This window comes from Schistocerca nitens, chromosome 5 (genome assembly GCF_023898315.1).
Source record: "Schistocerca nitens isolate TAMUIC-IGC-003100 chromosome 5, iqSchNite1.1, whole genome shotgun sequence".
NCBI lineage: Eukaryota > Metazoa > Arthropoda > Insecta > Orthoptera > Acrididae > Schistocerca > Schistocerca nitens.
Genome location: NC_064618.1, coordinates 732061097 through 732075945, shown reverse-complemented (window position 1 = coordinate 732075945; position 14849 = coordinate 732061097). Strand labels below are relative to the sequence as shown.

The following is a 14849-nucleotide window of genomic DNA, read 5'->3' as shown; positions in this document are numbered from 1 at the left end:
AAGTAGCACCGTTATGAAGATGCAAATCACATTTGCCTTAAATACACACCATAACGGTCATGAGTGTTAGTTACCTTTGAGAAGGATGTGGTGAGTTGATGTTAGCCAAGAGTGTCTTTAAGGCGATAAACATGCCACTATCAACACTTCACTGAGTTTGAATGAGGTTGTGTAAGAGGACTACGAGCAGCTGGATATTCCTTGTGTGATACTGCAGAAAGACTTGTCAAAAATATAGCTGTTGTACATGTGTACTGTCAATGGTGGTCACGAGAATGTACGATCGTAAGAAGACTGGGCTCTGGATGACCATGCAACACGTCACACTGCCAAGGGGGATGACCATCGTGTTCGACATGGGGCTCTGGCACATCATACTGCATCTGCAGCTGCAGTTTGAGCAGCATTTGGCACTACAGTGACACAATGAATTGTTACAAATTTGTTACAACCAGAATAGCTCCATGCCAGATGCACTGTAGTGTGCATTCTTCTAACCCCAAACCACCACCATTTTCAACGTCATTGGTGTCAAGTTAGAGCTCATTGGAGGGCAGGATGTTGTGTTTTCTGATGAAAGCTGGTTCTGCTGCCTTGGAACCAGTGATGGTCATATGTTGGTTAGGAAAAGGATGCTTGAGGACCTGCAGTCAACCAGTGCATGCTGGACACTGGACCTGCACCTGCACGTGGAGCTATGGTCTGAAGTGTGATTTCATGTGACAGCAGGAGCAATCTCGTGCTTGTCCCGCACACCCTGACTGCAAATTTGTACATCACTCTGGTGATTTGACCTGTTGTACTGACATTCCAGGGGTTCAAAAAGGAATTAAAGTTATACCTGGGAGTGTGGGAGATAACTGTGTTTAAAAAACTGCGGAAGCAACTTATCTAGCCCAAAAGTTTCCATTCAAGTAACCGGATATTATTCATTCAAAATAATTTAACTTCAAGGTAACAGGGAGAGAACGTAAACTGTCCATGTCTGTTGTAACGCAACATGCTGTACAGAGTATCAACATGTTGCCTTGACCCGCTCAGTCACCAGATCTGTCTCCAATTGAGTGCATAGTGGATGTCTTTGTACAACAACATCATCATCCACAAATAGCGTTATTGACTGACCAAGTACAACATGCATGGAACTTCGTCTCATAAACTGACATCCAACACCTGTACAAAACAATGTATGTGCGTTTCCATACTTGCATCAAACATTCTGGCACTTACACCGGTTATAAACATACCAGTGTTTCACATTTATAATAGCTTATCTTGCACTTCCATTAATCTGTGGTCTTGCAGTTCAATCACTTAAATATGTTACCTACACTAATGTATTCCTGAAAGTCCATTGCTCTACATTAATTATTGTTCAGTGTTGCGATTTTTTTCCATCAGTGTATATTTTTGAAGGTACTGGGCGCAAACAAGATTTTTTTTATTCCATTCTCTTATCTTATAAGAATCAGCATTTTTTCTAACATATTTGAGCCACCAGTTGTCAAAATCTAGTATTTCCTGTCAATTAATTAATTTTACAGTCACATTCCTTTTATGGTTGCTGTTAGTTACATGCATTCATGGGGGGTTTAAGTGTGATCATGAGTTTTTATTTTCCTCTTACATTGTGATTACATGGGGGAAATATATATATAATGTTTGTAGTACAAATGTAGTTTGGCTATATTTGTAGTTGTTTGGCTATATTTTTGCTGAGGTCATTTATTATGTAATAAAATATATAGGCATTACTTTGTTAGCAACTTTCTTTGCTAAACTCTGTTGATACAAGTACACGGTAGAATGTCCTGGGTTTTAATATCATGTGTGCTGGAACAGTACACCCACAGTTGACACAGGGAGAATATCTGTTGGATTGGGGTATGCAGACGTGGCAAGTTTTGCATAAAATCAAAAACTATTGCTCCCACATAATCAGTGGATTGGCATCTTTTGTTAGCATCCCGAAGTGAGTTGTAAAATTTAGAACTATGGTACTTAAGGAAAGTTAATTTCACTCTGGCGGCAAGCTTGGCTGTTTTATTTAAATGTGGCCTTTTAAATTTGAGTTCGATCTCTTGACATTTACAATAGACATGGAGTAATTAAAGTTGTCCTAATAATAATGATAAACATCATACTCTACAATCTGCATATTTCCCATTGAACATATTGTGCATGATCCATATGTTTAATTCAGAGTTTAAATATGTTACCTTCTTTTGTGAATAATGTGAGTTTTTGTGGGGGAAGATTCTATATTGCTCATGAATTTGTGCAATGGTCTAATCTGGTGTGTTTTTATTGTTCAGATTTTTCCCACTTTTATCAACAGGTGATATTCACTTTATTAATGTACAGGTATGAAATAGACACAATTTCGTCACTGGACGTACATCCGAGAACACTTTCTTGCAAATCTGTTTTCTTACACTTCCGTGCTTTACATGGTAAAGAAACATTGCATATCTACTCTTGTCACCACATTCTGGATCAAATTTCCGAGGATGCCTCTTATTTACTTCCTTTGCTTCAGTAAGCTGCTGCAGGTGTAAGTCCTCGGCATCTCTGGTAGGGCGATGACAGAGAAATTTTGCCAAAATATCATTTTGATGATTTACGTCAACATAACCATAAATTTTTCAGTCTGCAGTTGAAAGAAAATTGTTAATAAAGGACTCGTGTTGCAGATAAAAACCAATATTATAGCTTTTTACATATCTCGCATTTTCATACTATTGTTCCAAGTAAGATTAAATTTACCTGCATAATTCTGTGACTGCTTTCCCAGGAACATAATTTTCTTTGTAATTTTGATATGTAGTTATTTAGTATGCGCTGTCTTTAACTTATTTCTGTTATATTCTGCACTGCTATTCTTCTTTTATGGAGCCATAGTAATATTTCAGCTGCCATTCAAATGAAAGACAGTCAACACTAACAATGACTGTTTGTGCCACAAGAAAGGAAGAAGGCAAGTATATCAACAGAGTGTAGTATTGCAACTAAACAGTTTCCGTGTCGGTATGAGCAATATTTATTGAAACAAAAGAACTCAGTGACATATTTGGTGTCAACAACAAACAGCGTAAAATGCAACCCCATTTCTATCATTTCAAGTACCATGACACGTCTCATTTTAATTCCAAACGATTGGCTATAGACTTAAATGTAGTATTCAGTGAAAAAATGAAAATTGAACATTTTCGCTAATTTGATTTCAACAATTGACAATTCAATTGCTACTGCCAATAAATATTGTTATCTAGTTTTCTATTTGATTCCTGTTGCAGTTGTATCTCTGAGTCAACTTACTGTGATCTGTTTTCATACATTTTAGCAATAGTGTTTATATACTTGAGCTTTAATTTAAAATTTCTGTTGCCCGACTATCAAATTGAAGTTGTTAAAGCCACTTCTTCTTTCATGCGCAGAGAGAGAGTGAGAAGAGAAGGTGGAGGAAGGGGAGAGAGGATGGCACTAGTGTTATAGACATCTCTTCTGTAAGAATTGGCAGATGGCATAACAGCTGCTGATGGCGTGACAGCTCCTTTGGTTCACATTTTGTTTGTTATCTTCTTTTTGCAACACAAATCATGGTTTACACAGTTTTCTTGTCATTGTGCTCAGAGCCATTGTGGCTTTGTTAAACAAAGATGCCTAAGGAGACACTTGACTAGGTGGTTGATGAGAGTAGCCAACATCAAATAGATTGACCTTTCGATGGCAGGTGACATTGTGTTTAGTGCATCTTGCATGTTAATAAATAAGAGTCTTTCAAACTATCTGAGTGATCATAAACTAAGGTAAATCTTTTCTTAGCTGTAAAGCACTAAACACTGTGTTCCCTTCTACCACAACAACCTAGTATTTCTGTTACCTTGTGTATTTTTAAATTGTGAAGCTGTCGAGAAGACTATGGAACTTATATACAAATGGAAGACGAGTGAGAACTTGAGTCTCCAGTTAGTGTGAAACAAAAATAATGTGAAACACTGGAAACGTTATAGTCCTTGAAGGAACTCATTGTGCATTTTGAATTTTTGTAAAATGAGTTGTAAGTACTTCATTGCAAGTTTCTGCTTATAATAAATATCCTGAGGTTTGAGAGCAAAATTGTGCAACAAAACCTACTCGTTATAGTCAGTGGTGGTTGAATTCCAAAATTTTGTACAGCCAAGAAGTATTTGTTTATGGTCTGCTGTTTGAGTCAGAGTCTACTTACCATTTTATGTTTTCAGACAAAGCTCCAGAATAGTTTTGATTGACAGCAAAACTGTCACCTTGATGTTGTTAAAGCCCACTTCATTCTTGTACACACACACACACACACACACACACACACACACACACACACACAGAGAGAGAGAGAGAGAGAGAGAGAGAGAGAGAGAGAGAGAGAGAGAGAGAGAGCACTACTCTTACAGTCATCTCTTCTGCCAGAATGAGCAGCCTAAGGATCCTGCCGAAAGCATAATAGTTCCCCGGTTCACATTTTGTTTGTTATCTTCTTTTCATAACACAAAACTTGTTTTACACAGTTTTCTTTTCATTGGGCTCATAGCGGTTGTGACTTTATTTAACCAAGAAGTCTAAGAAGACACTTGACTGGATGGCTGATGAGAGTAACTAAAATCAAACAGACTGATTTTGAAGGCTGTTGACTTCTTTGGTCACTTCGAATTTTGGCTACCAGGTAACATTGTGTTTAGTGCATCTTACTCATCAATAAATAAGAGGCTTTCAAAGTATTTCAGTGATGTGGTGTGCTAATAGATTCATATTGTAGTTGCATCTTTGAGTCAGCTCAATGTTCTGTTTTCATACAAGTTAGCAGTAAAGTATACATTAGATTAAATTCATAATTTTCCTTTTTGGGCTGCAAAACTTGTGACATGATGTTGTTAAAGCCACTTATTTCATGTCCAGAAAGAGATACGACACTACTCTTACAGAAATCATTTCTGGCAGGAGGACGAACCTAAGGCTCTTGTTTGTCGCATAACTGTTCCTTTGGTTCACATTTTGTTTCTTATCTTTTTTTTTTGTGACGCAAACCATGGCTTACACAGTTTCCTTTACACTGGCTTCAAAGCTATTGTGACTCTGATAAAACGAGAACTCTAAGAAGATGTTTAAATAGGTGATTGGTGGGAGTAGGTAAATTAAAATAGACTGTTCTTGATGCCTACTGACTTCTTTGGTCACTACTAACTGCATCTACTAGACAGTGTTGTGTTTTCTTTGATCACTACCAACTACATCTACCAGACAAGTTGTGTTTAGTCCATCTTATGTGTTAATAAATAAGAGAGTTCCAAACTATTACCATGATCATAAACTAAGAGTATCACTTATTCTTTCTTAGATGTGTACCACAAAACACTATGTTCTCTTTGAACAAAGCAACTTAGTATTTATGTTATCTTCTGTGGTTTCAAAATTGCAGAGTTTTTGAGAAGACGGTGGACGTTCTAAAGGAAGCTCACACTGAGATGAAAAAAGCACAAAAGGAAGCTGAGCCAACCAATATACAAATGGAAGAGGAGGAAGAAGTTGACCCTCCAGATGGTGCAAAACGAAAAGCATGTGAAACGCAAAAGCAACCAGTCAATAAAAACAATAATTGGAGTCCTGAAGATGCAAATAAAATGAGGAGGAGTCAAAGAAAATTGAGAACTTATAATAGGCCATGAGAAATGTAGTCTCCAAACTATGAATCCACAAGCATTCCATAGTCAACATTCTCAGATGGCATGCATTGCCCATTATGAATTTTTATAATAAGAATTGTATATAAAACAGTGTAAGTTTCTGCATTTTGATAAAAGTTATGATATTGGGAGACCAGACCTCTTCATCCCGCTCTACTCATTATCATTAGTAATAGTTAATGTTATATATTCGACAGTTGTGCTCTACCAACACTTATTATGGTCTGTTTTCTGTTAGTACTGTTATCCTATCAGTTAGAAGTATAGTGAGTTTTCATTTACACATTTCTTGCAAAATTGTGGTTTCGTCTAGGTACTTCACTTGTTAGGACACAGTGAATGCCACATAAAAATCTTGTGGATTTTCAATTACAAAATTGTTCATCATGTGAAGATTGTACTATCAAAGTAGTTAATGCCCATGAAAAAATAAAGTTTTAAGTACAACAACACATTTTTTAAAAATACTACACCTCATTAATGACAGAATTATTTTCAGATGTATAAAAAATAAAAATATTATTTGAAATTTGTACAGAGAGTGTATATCCCATACATAAAATTGCCGTACTTAGTAATTTTATAGTGTTTTCTGTGTAAAAAATAAATAATGTTATATGATATGTAAATAAGACTTAATTCTCATTATTTATTGCGAGAAAAATTTTATTGTGTAGATTAAAATCTGTCCTAGACATTTCACTAATCCAAATTTGTTATTTTGGTTTTAATTTTTTAGGTATTATGTTTCACTGTCATTATACACGCGTTAGTACCTATTCATCAGTGTTAAGTTTCAGTAAATGAACAATGTTCTTTACTCACATTTGTTTTAATATCTTTGTAAAGTTGAAATATTTATTAAATAAATTTAAAATATAGTTTAAATTAAAATTTTGAAATATATTGAAGTTCCTAATAAGTGGCTTTCATTTATGTGAAAGTATTGCCTTTTTTATGAAGACAATTCATGTATTACTCAACAGATTCATGGTTTGAACTCTGATGATGAACATTGAGCTGAATCTTCTTGTCTTAAGAGTATCCATTAAAATTTGGTAATCATCAAAGAATCTTAGAATCTTTGCGTAATCATTTCTGGCTTTTTCTCTCAGGATGAATCAAGATGATGGCCACAATAAAGTGCTCTGCTCAAATGACAATATATTTGGCAACCTCTACACTGAATTCCTTTTCCATTTGCATTCTAGAAGCCTCTGCACATAATGGAAGTATAAGATTTAAAAGTGTGTTCCTGAAATATACATTTACACAGGTTTACATCACACAGAAGATTGAGTAAAGCATCACTGTTCATAAGTTGGTTAGGGGTAAATTTCCTGGAAAAAATGAGACTCGGCCTAAGTATGCCTTTAACTGCCTCTTGGTTTGAGGAAAAGGACAGTTCCTAATGGCATCAAGTTTTGTAGGATCTGGCAGTATGCCTTCTGAAGAGATTATGTGTCCTAAAAATTTTACCTTTTGTTGTACAAAATTAAGATTTCTTGAGATTTGCTGTAACTCCATCTTCGGAATAGTGGTTCAATACTTGTTCAACTAAGCTTAAGTCTTCTACCCAAGTGGCATCTAAAAGCTCCTCCACATATACTGTTACCTTACTGAAAAGTTCGGGTCCTAGCACTTTGTCCAGAGCAGAGATAAATACACCTGCACTTTATGTTCAATCAAACGGTAATACTTGAAATTTGAAGCTCCTGCCCCCACATACAAAGGCAGTATATTTCTGACTTTCTTCATGTAGTTTTATTTGCCAATAAGAGGACCGGAGATCGATTATAATAAGAAATTTAGCATCATGTAATTTCATAAGCTGTTCCTCTAAATTGTCTGGACATGTTTGTACTGATACAAAAATCTTATTAATGTTACATGTGTCAAGGACCAAGCTCACCGTGTCCTCTGGCCTACTCACAGCCATATACGACTACAATAAAGGGAAAATGGTGATTGCATTGTGCCTCATTCAAGCATCCTGTTAATATCTTTTCTTACTGTTTCCCTCTATGTCTATGGTACAGGGTATGAAGTAGAACAAAAAGTTTCATGAGGATAAACTTCCATTTTGTACACAAAATTCTTAATAAAACCTAGTCTTTTTTTCAAATACACATATACGAGCAAGTATCAGTTCCCTAAGTTCCTCTTGCTGTTCTTGAGACAAGCATTTTGATTCACTTACCTTCATGTTTATTGTGTCGACGTTTACCTCTTCTGCTGCCAACTGTTCATTGTTGTATGTGCTGATAAATATGACCATGGGATTCACCAATTGAACCTCAAAGTCGTAACTTCAGTTTTTATATCTGTCAGTACTTCCCCTGATTAGGTTTGCTGCAAATAATTGGTTATTTACTGTGAAATGACTTTGACCCTTGCCAATATCAATTTGTTCTTGGACTGTCCTAAATGTATCCATATCGATTGAACAGTCAACTATTAATTTCTGTACTAATCAAAAAATTGTGTCGTACAGAAAACAGCCCTTATTGGACGGGAATTAAAGCTTGTATTTTGACTCCTTTCAATTTCTGACCAGTTGCAGTTTGTACCTTGCAATTTTGCACCGGTAGTCTGGGTGTACGCCCACATTTCTCCTGTTCTTGAAAGAATCCCTTTGATATCAAATTAGTCATAGTACCTGTGTCAAGCACAATGGATACGTCTAAGTAAAATATTTTGGCTTTAATAGTAACTTGTATCTTGTCCTCAGTGAAGTTTTCCTAAGTATCCTCATTACTTTGATACAGGTCATCTTTTACGTCACTACGTTGATCATATCTGATGAAGCTCGTGTTGATAAAGCTCGTGCCCCCACTCTCCTCCCAGGTCACAGAACGTCATGGTGGCGTCGATCTCTGGGTTAGGCGTAACTTCTACTATATGGACTGTTGGTGTTTGATTACGCCAGTTAGTATCCTGAGAGGTTCTCAACTCAGATTCTCTTTGCCTTTGCATATGTGCATTACTTTGCCGGCCAAATTCCACTGTCTGTGGATTATTCGGCTGTCTGGTATTGTCGTGTATTTGCCAAGCAATCGGCTGATTATTGCCGGTAGCTTGTGTCTGTACATATTGTACAGGCTGGCGATATGCTACTTGCCCATTGTAGTTGTTGTTGTCAAATTTTTGCCCATTTCTTTTACATCCACCCTTGAATTTACTGCTTTTGCTTTTGCCATTGCAATTACCGTACCGTTACCATAGGCCTGTGTGGATTGCCATCCATGTTGTACTATGAATACGTTGTTCACTTGTTAGTCCGTGAATCCCTATGGTACTATCTGCATATTAACAGGCTTGGGTTGCACTGGTCTCTCTTCGTATATCAAACCTATTGAGTCCAGTACAGGTAGAAACTATTTGGTGTCGTGTTCCGGAATGGTAAGGAGTTTTTCCTGGGCAGGTAAACGGCTCTTTAAAATTTTCAGCACTTCTACATGAGATACCAGTATCTGGTTTTATTCAAATATTTTTCGAAATAGCCCCTTAAGCTTCCATGTTTGCTATTGAATGGACTTGGGTTGAACACTTAACGTCTGAGCCTCTCTTGTATGGTCTCAGACCACTATATATCCAAAAAGGCTCTCTCAAACTGTTTATAGTAGTGGCAACGTTCTGCCATGTCCGTAGCCCATAGCAGAACATCACCCTGTGTGTATCCAATAACAAATCTATTTTTTTTGGCTTCGGTCCAGGTACGAGGTAAAACATTTCAAAATGCTCCAGACAACAAGACTTGTTGTTTTCCCTCTAGAGGTAAATAACGGAAATTGTTGATGCCTAAGTAATCCTTCGTCTACAAGTAATGTTGACAAATACGCCGCATTGTCAGTGACAGGTGTGTATATGTTCATTTGTGACCTAGCGCACGGCAACTGCACTTGGTCGACAGGTACAGCTGCTGGCAACTGTTTTTGCATTCTGAAACCGTCGCTGTTTTTCTTCGATGGGCCAGCCACGTATTGTGGGTAAGCAGTGAAAGTATGTAACTTCTCTAAAAGCATGGGTTTGTTTTCTGTCAATTGTTTTGGAATGTCAGCAGTTTTAGGAATACTGCCTCGTAACCTTTCCTCTGCTTCCTTCAAACCTGAATCTATTGTAGCTAGAAATTGACTTTTTTCTCTTTTAGAGCTGCTTCTACTGTATCTGCATAAATCTTGCACTCTGACACTATCTTTTCAGCAAGGGTGCTGCCCTTATCCAGCATCCCGGCTTCAACTTTTTTGGTTATTTCCTTTATATCTGCACATATCCCTTTGTTTTTTGGCAAATTTCGACTCGAAACATAACTGGTCCACTCTTAGACTTAACTTTTGTACTTCTGTAGGTAAGTTTTTGCACACGTCTTGCAGTTCGCTGAGTGCGTCCATCACATTTTTCACCGGCGCATCCACATGGGATAGCGTCTCCGGAATTTGGGAATATGCTTCACTAAGGCTTTGTAACTCATCTGCAAGTTGCACATGTTTATCACCTACGGATGATACTCTTTGCGTTAACATATTTATATTGCGGGATATGTTGGTAATTATTTCTTGTTTCAGTTGTTTGCCTAGCTCTTGTCAACTTCCCAGATAGTTCGTCAGATAATGAAGTGTGTATAGTTTTTCTCATCTCACTGAACTGTTGACTAATACTATTCTTGAAATCGTTAAATGCCTGATCTTGCTGTGTAAACCGTTGTCCTATACTTTCCTGATGTTTTGTGAACTGCTGTGTCATACCCTTTAAGTTATGTTACACTTTCCTGAAGTTGCTGTTGTTTTGTAAACTGTTGTGTTATTTGTTGCGTGAGTTGTGTCAATTGTGTAACTCACTAGTATTTACATTGATTTTACAAACTGTTTCCTGTTCTTGCGTTCGCAATGTTGTGAGCCAGTAATCAAAGGAATTTTCGCTGTCATGCCCTTCAGTTTCACTATTTGACAAAATGTTTCCTGGTAAGAACAGAGAAATTCCCTCATCAAGCGTCATAAAATTGACATCATAATTGGTTATATTACCGGTCCCCCCTGCGGGTCCGGGTGTTAGAATAGGCCCGAGGTATTCCTGCCTGTCATACGTGGCGACTAAAAGGAGTTTCACACATTTCGGCCTTTATGTGATGGTCCCCTGTAGGGTTTGACCTTCATACTTCAAAATTTTCCCGAAGAGCGAGCCAGTGGGGAAAGGCACCTTACATGGTGCATCATGTCCATTGTGCATTGAGATCTTTAGCCCACTTTCTTGTCGTTGCATTGCAGTGTGCCCATTCTCCATCTCTTGGGCGAGGACACCTTCCTTGGTGTGTTTTCCACCATGCACTATGCTGTGTCGATTTCTGCGTTGACGATGACCATGAACTTCTTTGCACCTGATATCCAGCAAGGTAGCCAGTCCGTTGTGGTAGGGCTGCCATGTACCATGTTGGTTGTAGCCCCCTGATCACATACGGATCGCTCAACTGATGCCTGCACCATTAACTCTCCACATATGCCAAGGGGTAGATACCCTTCCCCCTGGGGCATCGGGACTCCAGGCAATTCCATTGTGCCAGGTGGCCTTTACTGCGGCTAGGTGGCACCCGTGGAGAGGGCCCCTGGTCGGAGTGGGTGGCATCAGGGCAGATGACACACGATGAAGTGTAGTTCATCATCTCTTGCTGGTGGTGAAACACCAGCAGTCTCTAAGCGTTCATGAGCTCAATTCAACGCACAGAAGTACAACCTCAAATTGTTCCCCTCCCTGGCCACACCATGGGAGGAATGTCAGGCTAAGGATGGCAGCAGATCTTATTCGCCCACTACCTTGTATGTTGGAGAGCTGATGGGGAATCTTTCATGACAATGAAGCCGTAGTTTTTTGTTGAGCATTTAGAGGACAAGTTCGGGGAGGTTGAGGGCTTGTCCAAAATGAGATCTGGGTCAGTCTTGATCAAAACAGCTTCCTCTGCCCAGTTACAGGAGTTACTCACTTGTGACAAGCTGGGGGATGTTTCTGTAACCATCACATCCCATAAGAGCTTAAATATGGTCCAGGGTATCATATTTCACAGAGACCTTCTTTTGCAGTCCGACTATGAGCTGCGCGCCAATTTAGAGCAGCGAGGTGTACATTTCATCCAGCGTGTCCACCGAGGTCCAAAGGATAATCAGGTTGCCACCAGTGCCTTCATCTTGGCCTTTGAGGGTGATACATTGCCTGAGAAGGTCAAGGTGATGGTCTACCGGTGTGATGTAAAGCCCTATATCCTGATGCGGTGCTTTAAGTGCTGGAAGTTCGGCCATATGTCTTCCTGCTGTACTTCCAGTGTCACATGCCAATACTGTGGATGCCCATCATATCTCAATGCTCTGTGTGCCCCGCCTCCCATCTGTGTCAACTGCAGAGAGCACCATTCGCCTTGCTCGCCTGACTACAAGATTCTCCAGAAAGAAAGGAAAATCGTGGATTACAAGACCCTGGACAGACTGACCTACACTGAGGCTAAGAGAAAATTTGAACACCTGCATCCTGTGCGTATGACATCATCTTACGCCGCCACTACAACAGTTCTGGCACCACCAGCTCCGCCAACCCAGGTCACCTCTCAGAGCTGGAAGACTACACCTGCCTCCTTGATGGTGGGGGCATTCCCCCCCCCCTCCCCCGCCCGCCCCCTGTTGCTCCTGCACCATCTACTTTGGGAGCAACAAACCCCCAACTATCGGGGACGTCCGTCCCCACTTCTACGCCAGAGAAGCATGGGTCTTGTTTGGCTTCTCTCGCTAGGAAGGGGTCCCTTGGGTCACTCCCTTCCCAGGTTTCTTCTAGTAGGAAAGACGACACCCGCCAGTGGTTGAAGAGCCCAAAAGCAGCTGGTCGTAGGACTTCACCCTCATCCTCAGTCCCAGAGATTGAGCCAGTGAACTCCTTCCAGCCTGGGAAACCCAAGGAGCAGCAAGAGAAATCCAAAAAGAAAACCCCTAAGACCAAGGAAATTGCGTTGGCGCCCACACCACCGCTACCTACAAACTCTGAGGATGGGGTGGAGATTTTGGCGTCCGCTTAGGACCTAGATCTCGCCAGACTCTCAGACACAATGGATATAGATTGCTCAGGCAATAAATCGGTGGAAGCAGGTGACTCTGAGGCGTAAACTGCCTCATTGAATGTTCCATGCCTTCCCAGTCTCACGATGTCATCCTCCAGTGGAATTGCGGCGGTTTTTTCCACCGCCTGGCTGAGCTACGGAAACTGTTAAGCTTTACACCTGCTATCTACATTGCGCTCCAGGAAACATGGTTCCCAGCAATGCGGACCCCTACCCTCCACGGCTATAAGGGATATTGCAGGAACTCTAGCGACTATAATCGAGTGTCAGGTGGAGTTTGCGTTTATGTCCTAAACTCGGTCTTTAGTGAACATATGACCCTTCAAACTCCTCTTGAAGCTGTGGCTGTCAGAATAAGGACGACGCAGGAAATAACTGTCTGCAATGTATATCTTCCTCTAGATGGTACAGTACCCCTGACTGTATTAGCTGCACTGATTGATCAACTCCCTAAACCGTTCCTACTTCTGGGAGATTTTAATGCCCATAACCCCTTGTGGGGTGGTACCACGCTTACTGGCAAAGGCAGAGATGTCGAAACTTTACTGTCGCAATTCGACCTCTGCCTCTTATATTCTAGGGTCGCCACACATTTCAGTGTGGCTCATTGTAGTTACTCGGACATTGATTTATCAGTCTGCAGCCCAGAACTTCTCCCGTCTATCCACTGGAGAGCACATGACGACTTGTGTGGTAGTGACCACTTTCCCATCTTCCTGTCACTGCCCCGGCCTCAGGCGCACGTATACCTGCCCAGATGGGCTTTGAACAAGGCGGACTGGATAACTTTCACCTCTGCTGTCACCACTGAATCTCCCCCACACGGTAACATTGATGTGATGGTTGAGCAGGTGATTAGCACAATTGTTCCTGCGGCATAAAACGCGATCCCTCGCTCTTTAGGGTTCCCGAGGCGTAAGGCAGTCCCTTGGTAGTCGCTGAAGCAATTAAGGAGCGTCGGCAAGCTATAAAGCGGCACCCTTCCCTGGAGCACCTCATAGCCTTTAAACGGCTCCATGCCCTGTTCGCTACCTTATCAAAAAACTGAAGGAGGAGTGTTGGGAGAGATACGTCTCCACCATTGGGTGCCACACGTCACCTTCCAAGTCTGAGCAAAGATCAAACGTCTTTTCGGGTACCAAGCCCCAACAGCTGTTTCCTGTGTTACCATAAATGGCGTGTTATGTACTGACGCAAACGCGATTGCCAAGCACGTTGCTGAGCACTTTGCTTGAGCCTCTGCATCGAAGAATTACCCTCCAGCCTTTCGCACACTCAAACAGCGGCTGGAAGCGAACGTCCTTTCGTTCACTACTCGCTGCAGTGAATCCTATAAAGCCCCATATACAGAGTGGGAGTTCCTCAGTGCCCTTGCACATTGACCCGAAACAGCTCCTGTGCCTGATCGCATCCACAGCCAGACGATTAAACATCTCTCATCTGACTACAAGCGACATCTTCTCGTCATCTTCAACCGGATCTGGCGCGATGGCATCTTTCCATAACAATGGCGGGAGAGCACCACCATTCCGATGCTCAAACCCAGTAAAAACCCACTTGATGTGGATAGCTATCGACCCATCAGCCTCACCAACGTTCTTTGTAAGTTGCTGGAACGTATGGTATGTCGGCGATTGGGTTGGGTCCTGGAGTCAAGTGGCTTGTTGGCTTCATGTCAGGGCAGCTTCCGCCAGGGTCACTCTACCACAGACAATCTTGTGTCCATCGTGTCTGCCATCCGAACAGCCTTTTCCAGACGGCAACACCTGATTGCCGTCTTTTTTGACTTATGTAAAGCATACGACACGACTTGGTGACATCATATCTTTGCCACATTGTATAAGTGGCCTCTCCGGGAACCACTCCCGATTTTTAACCAAAACTTCCTGTCGCTCCGTACCTTCCGTGTCCAAGTTGGCGACTCTCATAGTTCCATCCATATCCAGGAGAATGGAGTCCTGCAGGGCTCTGTATTGAGTGTTTCTCTATTTTTAGTGGCCATTAACGGTCTAGCAGCAGCTGTTGGGCCCTCTGTCTCA

The 14849-nt window shown here is 40.8% G+C and overlaps 1 protein-coding gene across 5 annotated transcripts in view; it reads left to right on the top strand.

Moving 5' to 3' along the window:
- Window positions 1-6501, top strand: part of LOC126259326 (condensin-2 complex subunit G2-like) — a 306542-nt gene extending 300041 nt beyond the window's left edge. The window contains exon 27 of one of the 5 annotated variants that reach the window (XM_049956017.1): window positions 5453-6501. In XM_049956017.1, the coding sequence (XP_049811974.1) occupies window positions 5453-5699 (247 nt within the window). In that variant the 3' untranslated portion in view covers window positions 5700-6501. The remainder of the gene's footprint in view (window positions 1-5452) is intronic. The other 4 variants (XM_049956015.1, XM_049956013.1, XM_049956016.1 and 1 more) reach the window with 4 other exon arrangements.
- Window positions 6502-14849: the final 8348 nt, after the last annotated feature.